At 44.7% G+C, this 15,330-nt stretch overlaps 1 protein-coding gene across 6 annotated transcripts in view; it reads right to left on the bottom strand.

Moving 5' to 3' along the window:
- Positions 1 to 15,330, bottom strand: part of LOC115153820 (periostin) — a 52,739-nt gene that overhangs the window by 13,730 nt on the left and 23,679 nt on the right. For 2 of the 6 annotated variants that reach the window (XM_029699419.1, XM_029699421.1), the window contains exons 9-17: positions 14,538 to 14,674; positions 14,285 to 14,415; positions 13,754 to 13,884; positions 6,597 to 6,699; positions 6,156 to 6,223; positions 5,894 to 5,939; positions 5,747 to 5,800; positions 916 to 1,575; positions 590 to 655 (exon numbers count right to left, since the gene is read on the bottom strand). In XM_029699419.1, the coding sequence (XP_029555279.1) occupies positions 590 to 655; positions 916 to 1,575; positions 5,747 to 5,800; positions 5,894 to 5,939; positions 6,156 to 6,223; positions 6,597 to 6,699; positions 13,754 to 13,884; positions 14,285 to 14,415; positions 14,538 to 14,674 (1,396 nt within the window). The remainder of the gene's footprint in view (positions 1 to 589; positions 656 to 915; positions 1,576 to 5,746; positions 5,801 to 5,893; positions 5,940 to 6,155; positions 6,224 to 6,596; positions 6,700 to 13,753; positions 13,885 to 14,284; positions 14,416 to 14,537; positions 14,675 to 15,330) is intronic. The other 4 variants (XM_029699420.1, XM_029699422.1, XM_029699423.1 and 1 more) reach the window with 3 other exon arrangements.

Genomic DNA, 15,330 nt, shown 5'->3' with positions numbered 1-15,330 from the left:
TGTTGTCAGGGTTTAGGATCCATACGGATATCTGATTTGTCAAATAGTGTTATATAATGTAGGGTTCAATTGTAGGTGTGTGAGTGTTATTAACGGTACTTTGGAGTATTTTGAGGTCAAGAATAATAATAGATTTAATAACTTAATTAATAATAATTTTTATTTCCATCTAAATTTGTTTCCCTATCAATAATTTTGCCAGGCTAAATATTCACAGTCCTACAAAAAAAAAAATGTCACACAGGAACAGTATCAGTCCCCATATTATGGGATGCTGGTTATAGAGAGAGGGCGATAGGAAAGCAGCCATGTTGGGTGACCTATATATACGTGCGGTTGTCAGTCGTTTGTTTGTTTGTTTACGTCTCCGACAGACTAATCTCCCTCTGTAAGGTTCTTGATTCTCCTCCTCCTGGAGAGTATGAACCTCACTCTCCAGAAACTTCTCAACCTTGGACACGTCTAATCATTGGATCTAAACATGGAAAAGTCATCACAGATCCTGTAGTTGCCTGTGGTAGACCAGAGGTTATAAAATCTATCCTCTGGGACAACATCTGAAGGATTAAAGTCGCAAATCTTTACTGACCTTCTTCAAGCATCTTGTTGATGTCTCCTTCAGTGTCCAGCCTTCCATCTGAGGAACCACGGTGAGCTGTGATCAGGACAGAATTCTTTATGTCTTCTACTGTAATCTAACTCAACCCAGCAGCAGGTCAATGTTATATTAACATTCAACTATCCCTCAATGTGATGTCAGAGAGCTGTGATTCCCAAACTTTTGTTTGCTTCTTATTATTAAGCAAACCTTTCAAATGCTATCGTGACACACAAATTGACCAACCCAAGCCTAAGCCACGGCCTTGCTGTGTGCCAATATTCCAGATCAACCATTTTGGAAACATGGAAACTTACTCTCAATAACCCTGGTGACCTTTGTGATGGAAGGCACTCCTTCGATGACCCTGGTAACCTTGGTGATAGTGGGTTCGCCCTCGATGACCCTGGTAACCTTGGTGATAGCGGGTTCGCCCTCGATGACCCTGGTAACCTTGGTGATAGCGGGTTCGCCCTCGATGACCCTGGTAACCTTGGTGATAGCGGGTTCGCCCTCGATGACCCTGGTAACCTTGGTGGTAGCGGGTTCGCCCTCGATGACCCTGGTAACCTTGGTGATAGCGGGTTCGCCCTCGATGACCCTGGTAACCTTGGTGATAGCGGGTTCGCCCTCGATGACCCTGGTAACCTTGGTGATAGCGGGTTCGCCCTCGATGACCCTGGTAACCTTGGTAATGCTTGGTTCTCCCTTGATTACCCTCTTCACCTTGTTGAAGGTAGGCTCACCCTCGACAACTCTTGTAACCTTGGTGATTGCGGGTTCGCCCTCGACGACTCTGGTAACCTTGGTGATTGCGGGTTCGCCCTCGACGACTCTGGTAACCTTGGTGATAGCGGGTTTGCCCTCGATGACCCTGGTAACCTTGGTGACGGACGGTACTCCCTCGATGCGTCTCGTAACCTTGGTGAGGGTCGGCTCTCCTTTGATCACTCTGGTCACCTTGGTGATTTCAGGCACTGGAAAGGAAGAAAGATTTATTAAATCCTCAGCATCTGAAGGGTCTATAACCCCAGCAAAGATACATTGGAAATGTGACAAATGTACTGATTAAAAACCAACCATTTATCAATACAAAAGGTTGATAAAGAATGGTATGAGTGAGAACCCACTGCTACCCATGTGAAGAAGCCTTATATCTTCTCCCTTCCAAAACTCCACGAACCCCTGCATTGTTACTTAAAACCTGTTGGTGCTAGGGGGCAGTATTTGCACGGCCGGATAATAAACGTACCCGATTTAAACTGGTTAATACTCTTGCCCAGAAATGAGAATATGCATATAATTAGTAGATTTGGATAGAAAACACTGTAAAGTTTCTGAAGCTGTTTGAATGGTGTCTGTGAGTATAACAGAACTCATTTGGCAGGCCAAAACCTGAGAAGATTCCATAAAGGAAGTGCCCTGTCTGACAATTTGTTCTCCTTCTGTGGCATCTCTATCGAAAACACAGCATCTCTGCTGTAACGTGACATTTTCTAAAGCTTCTATTGGCTCTCAGAAGGCGCCAGATAGTGTAATGGGGTGTCTGCAGTCTCTGGGCGAAGTACAGCAGCTCTGTTTGTGAGTGGTCAGGCTGGAAACAGTGACACTGGAGATGCGCGTTCATGAGAATTCAAAATGTTTTTCTTTCAGCCTTTGAATGAATACAACATCCGCCGGGTTGGAATATTATCGCTATTTTATGAGAAAAATAGCATACAAATTGATTTTAAACAGCGTTTGACATGCTTCGAAGTACAGTAATGGAATATTTAGACATTTTTTGTCACGAAATGTGCTCGCGCGTCACCCTTTCGGATACTGACCTGAACGCACGAACAAAACGGAGCTATTTGAATATAACTATGGATTATTTGGATCCAAAACAACATTTGTTGTTGAAGTAGAAGTCCTGGGAGTGCATTCTGACGAAGAACAGCAAAGGTAATCCAATTTTTCTTATAGTAAATCTGAGTTTGGTGAGGGCCAAACTTGGTGGGTGTCAAATTATATATGCTTGCTTTGAAAATGGCTGTGTGATTATTTTTGGCAGGGTACTCTCCTGACATAATCTAATGTTTTGCTTTTGCTGTAAAGCCTTTTTGAAATGGGACAATGTGGTTAGATTAACGAGAGTCTTGTCTTTAAAACGGTGTAAAATAGTCATACGTTTGAGAAAGTTATAGCATTTGAGGTATTTGTATTTCGCGCCACGCGATTCCACTGGCTGTTGACTAGGTGGGACGCAAACGTCCCACCTTGCCCAGGGAGGTTAGACTAGCCTTCAATCAGCTAAGGACTACCACATTTCTGGAGTGAAGAGGCACTATTTTTCTTCCCTGGCGAATTTCAGTGCTGCAGCACAGGTCAGTTTTTATTTAGAGCCTTGAACAGCTGAAGGCGAACAGATCTGAGCTCGCATCAACGACTCTGACCCTCCCTCCACCCTTCTATGTGTGTGTAAATCCTTCATTAGGGACTCAGTAGAGACAGGTTGAAATCCATAAAACCATACTCTTGCATTTACATTTTTGTCATTTAGCAGACGCTCTTATCCAGAGCGACTTACAGTAGTGAATGCATACATTTCATGCATTTTTTTGTACTGGCCCCCTGTGGGAATCGAACCCACAACCCTGGCGTTGCACACACCATGCTGGCGTTGCAAACACCATGCTCTACCAACTGAGCCACAGGTTACTCATGTCTACCCATATAGACTACCCTGAAACACTACCCCGACTGTCTACCCATACAGACTACCCTGAAACACTACCCCTACTGTCTACCCCTACTGTCTACCCATACAGACTACCCCTACTGACTACCCCTACTGACTACCCCTACTGTCTACCCCTACTGTCTACCCCTACTGACTACCCCTACTGTCTACCCCTACTGTCTACCCCTACTGTCTACCCCTCGTGTCTACCCCTACTGTCTACCCCTACTGACTACCCCTACTGTCTACCCTTACTGACTACCCCTCATGTCTACCCCTACTGACTACCCCTACTGTCTACCCCTACTGACTACCCCTAGTGTCTACCCCTCGTGTCTACCCCTACTGTCTACCCCTACTGTCTACCCCTACTGACTACCCCTACTGTCTATCCCTACTGACTACCCCTACTGACTACCCCTATTGACTACCCATGTACCAACAGGCACACATAACTAATAAGGACCAGCACCTATTATAAAAACAGTTAAATTTGCGGCTGTAAGCCCTGGTATAATCCCGGACACTGATAAAGGGAAGGACAACCCACGGAGATAGCTGGAATCAGAACACAGTAAAGGGAAGCACAACCCACGGAGATAGCTGGAATCAGAACACAATACAGAGAAGGACAACCCACAGAGATAGCTGGAATCAGAACACAATACAGAGAAGGACAACCCACAGAGATAGCTGGAATCAGAACACAACTAAGGGAAGGAAAACCCACAGAGATAGCTGGAATCAGAACACACTTTTCCGATACATAGACCTCTACAAATCTCAGCTGTCTGAACAGCTCTCAACCAGATAGAAAACCAAAGCTAGAGTTCTCTGAGTGCATTTGAAATAAGTACTTGTAGTTTAAACAACAAACCAACTGGATTAAAACAAGTTTATACTTTGGGTTCTGATGGGATACGACAGTTGAACTAAGCTCATGAAGCATTTCTAAGTTATATTCTTCAAGAATCAATGGGTATGCTTTATATCATGATTTCAATATTCCAAAAGTGGATGCAGCTGCAGATTGCCCCTTTAACAGGAGGTAGACAATCCCTCTTACCTCCTAAATAGCGAACACCAAACTACTTATCCACACATTGCTGTTTCCTAATACAGCGAGCCAGGCTCACGTTGGATTAGCCTCAGACCCAAAAGGACAGATACTGGCCTGGACTCTCCTTCTCTAGTAACGATACAGTGACAGCTCAATTACATCATCAACAAGAGACCAATTACTTCATCAACAAGAGACCAATTAGGCTACCTTATCAACAAGACGTCAATATTCCACATGAGAGGGACAGAGAACAATATTCCACATGGGACGGACAGAGGACAATATTCCACATGGGACGGACAGAGGACAATATTCCACATGCGACGGACAGAGGACAATATTCCACATGGGACGGACAGAGGACAATATTCCACATGGGAGGGACAGAGAACAATATTCCACATGGGAGGGACAGAGAACAATATTCCACATGGGACGGACAGAGGACAATATTCCACATGGGAGGGACAGAGAACAATATTCCACATGGGATGGACAGAGGACAATATTCCACATGGGACGGACAGAGGACAATATTCCACATGGGACGGACAGAGGACAATATTCCACATGGAAGATAGAAAGGGACAGAGGTCAATATTCCACATGGAAGATAGAAAGAGACTAAGGTCAATATTCCATATGGGACAGACAGAGGTCAACGTTCCACATGAAAGATAAACTACTGGATAAGCCTCTGTCTCTCAGAACAACCTCTGTCCGACACTTGAGCCATTACGCCAAGAGATCCGAACCCCTTGACAAAATCGCCAGGTCGCTACAGTAACATAAAAGGCTGCCGTAGGACTGACGTCCAACCCGCTGAATTTCAGAAATGTGACACTGCTAGAACTTCAAACATAAATAACTAAAGGACTCTATGTATTCAGTTATATTATTATTATTATATTATATTATAATTATTATATTATATTATATTATATTATTTTATTATTATTATATTATATTATATTATTATATTATTATTATTATTATTATATTATTATAATATTATTATTATATTATTATTATTATATTATATTATATATTATTATATTATTATATATTATTATATTATATTATTATATTATTATATTATATTATTATATTATTTTATTATATTATTATTATATTATATTATATTATTATATTATTATATTATTATATTATTATTATATTATATTATTATATTATTATGTTATATTATTATATTATATTATTATATTATTATATTATATTATTATATTATTATATTATTATATTATATTATTATATTATTATATTATTATATTATTATATTATATTATTATATTATATTATTATATTATATTATTATATTATATTGACATAAACATCTGTTTACCTGATTCCACGTCGGATTCCGATTGGACGTGAGATGTCGTGGTGATTGTCCTCTCTGCAAAACAATCGAACACAAAGCTGGTATTACGTCAATGTTTAGAACAATCTACGACGACGTCGATGATGAAGACGGTAATGATGAACTTACTGATGAAGGTGAGGGGGATTTTGGAGTAGGAGAATCCAGAGACATACTAAAACACAACGACAACAAATGAGAGGTTGGGATAAGGTAAGACAGAAATTAAATATATATGACTGCAGATATGGCCAGCCAATAAAACACACCGGATCTTACCGGATTGTGCCACACACATACACACAACCCTCCCCCCTTCCACACACACACACACACACACACACACACACACACACACACACACACACACACACACACACCGCTGCGCTACCTTGATCTGGATGTAATTGATGAGTTTCTTCAGCAGCACCAGCAGGGACTCGCGACCCACAGGCAGGTCTGGAGATCACAGATACATGGTCACGCACGCACGCACAAACACACACACACACACACACACACACACACACACATGCACGAGCACACACACACACACACACACATGCATGGACGAGCACACGCATGCATGAGCACAGACACACGCATGCATAAGCACACACACACACACACACACGAGCACACACACACACGAGCACACACACGCACGAGCACACACACACGAGCACACACACACACACGCACACATAGAAACACACACGCACACACACGAGCACACACACACACTCCCACGCACACACACACGAGCACACACACGAGCACACACACACACACACGCATGCACGAGCACACACACACACACACAGTAACTCACCCCCAGGGTAAAGGATGTTCTTTACCACGTGAATCACTCCGTTGGTGGCCATCAGATCAATGTCGGACACGTCCAGCGAGTTCACGTGGATGGACTTGTTCACCTGTCGTAAAACACAGTCATAACGGTGTTATAAATAATGCTATAACTATAGGATTACCAATGATAGACATGATGGAGTTGTTCACCTGTCATAACAAGGCTCCTAAGTGTTATAAACAGTTATGACCATTGTTATTACTTTAACCAATAGTAATAGGATGTAGTACAGTATACATGGATAGAGTTGTTCACCAGTTATAACAAGGGCCCTAAGTGTTATAAACAGTTATAACCATTCTTATTACTGTAACCAATAGTGATAGGATGGAGTACAGTATAAGTGGATGGAGCACCTGGGAGAGCTAATAACATGTAATAATAATTATTATTATTATAAATGCTATTCAGTTACATGAACTGTGTTTTAATTGAAATGTAAACATTAGCTATAGTTGATAAAAACGTAAGATATTCAAATTAACTCCAAAACATGATCTACGCACCAACAACGTTTTCCAGCCAACACAGAACTGTAGTTCCGTTGGCTGTCTGTACCCCAACATGTCATCTCATTTACGTCATTTACATTTACGTCATTTAGCAGACGCTCTTATCCAGAGCGACTTACAAATTGGTGCATTCACCTTAAGATATCCAGTGGAACAACCACTTTACAATACATCTATATCTTTTTTTGGGGGGGGGGGGGGTTAGAAGGATTACTTTATCCTATCCCAGGTATTCCTTAAAGAGGTGGGGTTTCAGGTGTCTCCGGAAGGTGGTGATTGACTCCGCTGTCCTGGCGTCGTGAGGGAGCTTGTTCCACCATAGGGGTGCCAGAGCAGCGGACAGTTTTGACTGGGCTGAGTGGGAACTGTGCTTCCTCAGAGGTAGGGAGGCCAGCAGGCCAGAGGTGGATGAACGCAGTGCCCTTGTTTGGGTGTAGGGACTGATCAGAGCCTGAAGGTACGGTGGTGCCGTTCCCCATCTCCACTGGTCAAACTGCTTAGGGACCGAACATCTTAACTAACAATGTGTTGGAAAACCATTACTAATAGCACCAAGCTGTCATTGATTAAGTTGTCAATGATCAAGTTTCACTTGGGAGATATAACAGCAACAATGATATATGATGATAACAGACAGCGCTTACAGATAATTACACTGTAGGACGATAACAGCAGTGGACACACAGTCATAATGATTCCCTCTCTAATAACATCAGGACATTGTTGTGTAATCGTACTGAAGGGGAGCTAAAGAGTCAAGCGCAGGAGAGCAGAGATGTCAATGTAGTCGTCTTTAATAGGCAAGTCCCAAAACGGTACAGGTACAATGTCCTTAAACGCCCGAGACCATGGAACACACAGGAGGAAAACAACGCTCCTACTATACTAAACACACGGTACACATGAATAAACTGAGGAGAAACCTCCACGAGAAACATGAAAATAACCCCCTCACAAACCTAGGCGGGGAAACAGGGGTAAATATATACACACAGAAATTAAAGCAAATGAAAACCAGGTGTGAATGAACCAAAGACAAAACCAACAGAAAAGGAAAAATGGATCGTTGATGGCTAGTAGGCCGGCGACTCCGACTGCCGAGCGCCGCCCGAACAAGGAGAGGAACCACTTTCGGTGGAAGTCGTGACAGACATAATGATTCTGTTACTAATAACATCAGCTCATAATGATGTTTGTGTGTGTGTGTGTGTGTTTGCGTGCGCGTGTGTTAAAGAAACATCTGAATTAACTGTCTCCTAAGAGTCGACATTAAAAAGGTGAAAAGTGAAGACATGAAGGGGTGAAATTTTCACAAGATGGCAGTTCCAGATGGCGATTCCAGATGGCGATTCCAGATGGCGATTCCAGATGGCGATTCCAGATGGCAGTTCCAGATGGCAATTCCAGATGGCATGTCCCTCCCATTGTTGGAGATTTTGGAACTTTAACTTTCTGTGCCCCCAGGGAAACTAATTTCCTGTAATTTAACTGTCGACTTGTGTCTCTGGGGACGGACATGTCCAGTCAGAGACAGAACAGTTTCTCTCCTATTCTGGGTCTCTCTCTCTCTCTAACCCTCGACTGAGAGTGTCTCTCTCTCTCTCTAACCCTCGACTTTGAGTGTCTCTCTCTCTCTCTCTAACCCTCGACTTTGAGTGTCTCTCTCTCTAACCCTCAACTTTCAGTGTCTCTCTCTCTCTAAACCTCGACTTTGAGTGTCTCTCTCTCTCTCTAACCCCTAATTTGAGCCACTATCTCTAACTCTGTGAACACGCACTCCCTATGAAGACACACACACACATTTTCACCTCAGGATATGTAAGGTCACTTCTTACTTCCTGTCTGTCTTCACATCCCCATTTAGACAATAGCCAATAATCTCCTCCCATTACAGCTAATCCCCCCCCCCATGCCCCTGAACAAGGCAGTTAACTCACTGTTCCCTGGTAGGCCGTTATTGAAAATAAGAATTTGTTCTTAACTGACTTGCCAAGTTAAATAAAGGTAAAAAAAAGGTAAAAATAAAATAAACACATTTTTCAAAAATCTGTTCCTTCAGAGCATGTATCTGTGGAGTTCAGCCAAAACGAATTCTCTCTCTCTCTCTCTCTCTCTCTCTCTCTCTCTCTCTCTCTCTCTCTCTCTCTCTCTCTCTCTCTCTCTCTCTCTCTCTCTCTCTCTCTCTCTCTCTCTCTCTCTCTCTCTCTCTCTCTCTCTCTCCTCTTCTCATTCCCCCTCTCAGATCTCACCCCTTCTCGACTCCTCCACCCACTTCCCAGCTCCTCCCTCCTTGTCCATCTTACTTAGCTCTCCTCAACCGTAACCCCTCTCCTCCATGTTCCCCTCCCTCCTCCCCCTCCCTCCCTGCATCTCTGGACAAGGTAATTAGACAATGCCTTGTTTCTGAGTTTCTGAACTTCCTCCATGCATTAAGGAAGGCTTTTCTGAGACTGTCCAGACTGATAGAGACAGGAAAAGGGATATCTGTGTTGTGGATAAAAATGGAGGAGGGAGGGGGGGTGGAGTGGAGTGAAAAACTGGAGAGAGAGAGAGAGAGAAGTGGAGAGAGAGAGCAAGAGTGAGAGCGAGAGAGAGAAAGAGAAAGAGAGAGAGAGTTGGAGAGAGAGAGAGAGAGGTGGAGAGTCCTGACCATTTGACCTAACATCTTATGGTAACTAGCTCTATGATACTGAACAAACTGCTAGCCTAAGTCATTCATTATATGTGCAGTGCATTTGGAAAGTATTCAGACCCCTTCCCTTTTTCCACACTTTGGTATGAAACAGCCTTATTCTCAAATTGATTAAACAAAAAAGAACCCTCAATCTACACACAATACCCCATAATGACAAAGAAAAACAGGTTTTAAGAAATGTATAAAAAATAAAAAACAGAAATACCTTATTAAGTATTCAGACCCTTTACTATGAGACTGTAAATTGAGCTCAGGTGCATCCTGTTTCCATTGATCATCCTTGAGATGTTTCTACAACTTGATCGGAGTCCACCTGTGGTAAATTCAATTGATTTGACATGATTTGGAAAGGCACACACCTGTCTATATAAGGTCCCACAGTTGACAGTACATGTCAGAGCAAAAACCAAACCATGAGGTTGAAGGAATTGTCCGTAGTGCTCCGAGACAGGATTGTGTCGAGGCACAGATCTGGGGAAGGGTACCAAAAAATGTCTGTAGCATTGAAGGTCCCCAACAACACACAGGCCTCCATCAGTCTTAAATAGAAGAAGTTTGGAACCACCAAGAACTGAGCAATCGGGGGAGAAGGGCCTTGGTCAGGGAGGTGACCAAGAACCTAATGGTCACTCTGACAGAGCTCCAGAGTTCCTCTGTGGAGATAGGAAAACTTTCCAGATAGACAACCATCTCTGCAGCACTCCACATATCAGGCCTTTACGGTAGAGTGGCCAGACGGAAGCCACTCCTCAGTAAAAGCCACATGACACAGCTTAGAGTTTGCAAAAAGGCTCCTAAAGGACTCTCAGAACATGAGAAACAAAATTCTCTGGTCTGATGAAACCAAGATTGAACTCTTTGGCCTGAATACCAAGCGTCACATCTGGAGGAAACCTGGCACCACCCCTACGGTGAAGCATGGTGGTGGCAGCATCATGCTGTAGGGATGTTTTTAAATGGCAGGGACTGAGAGACTAGTCAGGATCAAGGGAAAGATGAACTGAGCAAAGTACATTGAGATCCTTGATGAAAACCTGCTCCAGAGCACTCAGGACCTCAGACTGGGGTGAAGGTTCACCTTCCAACAGGACAACAACCCTTAGCACACAGCCAAGACAACGCAGGAGTGTCCTTGAGTGGCCCAGCCACAGCCCGGACTTGAACCCGAGCGAACATCTCTGGATAAAACTGAAAATAGCTGTGCAGCGATGCTCCCCATCCAACCTGATGGAGCTTGAGAGGATCTGCAGAGAAGAATGTGAGAAACTCCCCAAATACAGGTGTGCCAAGATTTTGGCGTCATACCCAAGAAGACTGAAAGCTGTAACAGCTGCCAAAGGTGCTTCAACAAAATACTGAGTAAAGGGTCTGATTATTTATTTAAATGTGATATTTAATTTCTTTGTTTTTTAATACATTTTCAAACAATTCTATAAACCTGTTTTCACAGGTTCATTATGGGGTATTGTGTGTAGATGGATGAGGGAAACAAACAGTTGAATCCATTTTAGAATAAGGCTGTAACGTAACAAAATGCGTAAAAAGTAAAGGGGTCTGAATACTTTCCGAATGCACTGTAAGAGTTCATGTAAGTCTTGTTACTGTAACCCTTGGCTTGTGGTAGTGAAGGGAGTTTCCCCAGGATAATGATGTAATTGCAGACAGTAATGAGAGGAAATGCTGCCTACTAAGTTTCCGTCTGCTCTGCCTCTGGGACTACCTCAGAGCAGTGTTGCGTTCGAGACCACCTAAATCAAGTCCGAGTCAAGACCAAGACCGGGGGGGTGAGACTGAGTCAAGACGGAGACAAGGGGTGCAAGACCGGGGGGGGGGTGAGACTGAGTCAAGACGGAGACAAAGGGTCCAAGACCGGGGGGGTGAGTCTGAGTCAAGACGGAGACAAAGGGTCCAAGACCGGGGGGTGAGACTGAGTCAAGACGGAGACAAGGGGTCCAAGACCGGGGGGTGAGACTGAGTCAAGACGGAGACAAGGGGTCCAAGACCGGGGGGGTGAGACTGAGTCAAGACAGAGACAAGGGGTCCAAGACCGGGGGGTGAGACTGAGTCAAGACAGAGACAAGGGGTCCAAGACCGGGGGGTGAGACTGAGTCAAGACAGAGACAAGGGATCCAAGACCGGGAGGGGAGGTGAGACTGAGTCAAGACGGAGACAAGGGGTCCAAGACCGGGGGGTGAGACTGAGTCAAGACGGAGACAAGGGGTCCAAGACCGGGGGGGTGAGACTGAGTCAAGACGGAGACAAGGGGTCCAAGACCGGGGGGGTGAGACTGAGTCAAGACGGAGATAAGGGGTCCAACACCGGGGGGTGAGACTGAGTCAAGACAGAGACAAGCGGTCCAAGACCGGGGGGGTGAGACTGAGTCAAGACGGAGACAAGGGGTCCAAGACCGGGGGGGTGAGACTGAGTCAAGACGGAGACAAGGGATCCAAGACTGGGGGGGGTGAGACTGAGTCAAGACGGAGACAAGGGGTCCAAGACCGGGGGGGTGAGACTGAGTCAAGACGGAGACAAGGGGTCCAAGACCGGGGGGTGAGACTGAGTCAAGACAGAGACAAGGGGTCCAAGACCGGGGGGTGAGACTGAGTCAAGACAGAGACAAGGGATCCAAGACTGGGGGGGGGGGGTGAGACTGAGTCAAGACGGAGACAAGGGGTCCAAGACCGGGGGGGTGAGACTGAGTCAAGACAGAGACAAGGGGTCCAAGACCGGGGGGGTGAGACTGAGAGACAAGGGGTCCAAGACCGGGAGGGGGTGAGACTGAGTCAAGAACGACACCAGAAGAATGCGAGTCCAATTCAAGACCATAATTGTAATTTTGTCAAATCAGCACCATAATAAAAGTTCTAAATTTCCAGTATCTCTGTGTTCATATTTCAGAACAACATACTGATTCTGTAGACATTCAGAATAGTGAGAAAACGCTGACGGAAAATAGATCCACTCTACAAGTGATTACTAACCCAAACACAGCGGGGAACAATGGGCCGTCTACACCTTCAGAGAAGGGCCTAAGGACTTATAAAATAATGATTAGAATAATAATGTTCATTATATTATTATTTTTAACGACGTTCTGATTTAATCTCTTCAGTTTTTTGTTGGAATAGATAGTGTTAACGCTGAAGAGAAAAAAGGGAAGCCAGGCTTCTCCCCCCAAAAATAATTAAAAAAATATAATAATAATGTGTCTTCTCTCTGTTTCAGAATTTTCCTTCAATTCACAAGAGGCTGAATGTATCGATTGCACAGGCGAAAGCCTCCGAGTGAGCGAAACAGCACCCCTCTGTCTCTCTACCTGTAGGCCATCTATCTGATGCTGTCTGGTCCAAACGAGTATCACCTCCCTTGACAACAAAGAAAAATAGTATAACAATTTGCCGATCGGCATTGAGCTAAACTGAGTGAGCTGAACTGTGAATGGTCCTGCCGCACCAAAGAAACGTTTCAAGGTGAAACCAGTTTGGATTTGACATCACTGGTATCAAATCCCTTTGTGAGCATACGTCATTGACAGAAAAGTTTAATTGTTGCATCTCGTTGTGTTGTTGTCCTCCGGTGGCTAGCTAGTTGGTTAAAATTGTCCCTTTTCTAAATTAGCCAGGGATGGAGATGGGGATTTGGACTTGTGGTTTTACTTAATTCTCTGTACTGGCCAATGATTATAAAGTCAATTCTGATCCAACCCTTAATTCATACATTGTTGTGCCCCTGGCCTGAGAGGATGGAAGTTCAATATGTAGCTAGATATAGAAGGCTAATGTTAACTAGCTAACATTGCTTTCTCCATCCATGAATGGAAGTTAGGCTAGCGAGCAAGCATTTTAGCCATGTAGCCTAGGACAACAAACAATTAAAGTGTGTACTGTATGAGAATGGTTTAGTGTACATACAGACAGCACTTGCAGGTTGTGTCCCTGGATGGTCTTGAGCAGGTTGGTGACCCCTCCCTCCAGTCCGCCGTTGATGAACACTCCGTTACTGAAGTGGTACAGGAGGATTGTCCGCAGAGCGTTCACGTCGCCTAATGATGACATCACACAAGAAAAACGGGAGTTACACAAATATGTATCTCAACAGTGGCTCCCTCTACCACTTACATCTCCTTTTATGAACTGAACTCAAAGAACTGGACAGGTGCCATCACTGAACTCAAAGAACTGGACAGGTGCCATCACTAACTCAAACAACTGGACAGGTGCCATCACTGAACTCAAAGAACTGGACAGGTGCCATCACTGAACTCAAAGAACTGGACAGGTGGAGAGCACTGAACTCAAAGAACTGGACAGGTGGAGAGCACTGAATTCTCCAACAGACATCCACTACATTGCTGGGTCCTGTCCAATGTAGTAAAGTGGATGAAGAATTAAAGAAGATTGCTAACAAGATTGAAGGATGGAAAGAGAGACAAGAGTACTAACTAGCCAGCAGGGTGATGTCCTGTTCTGTGAGCCCCTTGAAGGCTTCATCTGTGGGTACGAACACGGTGTAGGAGCCCTCCTGTTTCAACAGCTCTGTCAGACCTGCAGTCTTCATCAGGTGCAGGAAGATACTACAGACAGATACATAGAGATAGAGAAACCAATCACTCAACCAATCAATCAATCAATCAAATCACTCATTAAATTAATAATCCAATCAATCAAATTAACACATTGGTTTGGATGTCCTTACTTGAAGCGTCCCTCTGCCATGAGAACCTTGTAGATGGTGGTCTGAGCTGGTTTGATGAGAGACCTCATCAGGTGAAGGGCTCCGTTGCTGCCCTCTTTACTGCCCCGCACCATGCAGGCATTCTCAATACACACAGCCTAGAGATAGAGATAGAGACACGTACATCAATCAATCAATCAATTCTGACTATCCATCCATCCCTCCATCCATCCATCCCTCCATCCATCCATCCACCCATCCACCCATCCACCCACCCATCCACCCATCCATCCACCCATCCACCCATCCACCCATCCATCCACCCATCCACCCATCCACCCATCCATCCACCCATCCATCCATCCATCCATCCATCCATCCATCCACCCACCCACCCATCCATCCACCCATCCACCCACCCATCCATCCACCCATCCATCCATCCATCCATCCATCCACCCACCCACCCATCCATCCATCCATCCATCCACCCATCCACCCACCCATCCACCCACCCACCCACCCATCCACCCACCCACCCACCCACCCACCCACCCACCCATCCACCCACCCATCCACCCATCCATCCACCCATCCATCCACCCATCCATCCACCCATCCATCCATCCATCCATCCACCCATCCATCCACCCACCCATCCACCCACCCATCCACCCATCCACCCATCCACCCATCCACCCATCCATCCATCCATCCATCCACCCATCCATCCATCCATCCATCCATCCATCCACCCATCCACCCATCCATCCATCCACCCATCCACCCATCCATCCATCCACCCATCCACCCA

The sequence above is a fragment of the Salmo trutta genome, chromosome 19, assembly GCF_901001165.1.
Source record: "Salmo trutta chromosome 19, fSalTru1.1, whole genome shotgun sequence".
Classification (NCBI taxonomy): Eukaryota; Metazoa; Chordata; class Actinopteri; order Salmoniformes; family Salmonidae; genus Salmo; species Salmo trutta.
This window is presented reverse-complemented; position numbering and strand designations above follow the sequence as displayed.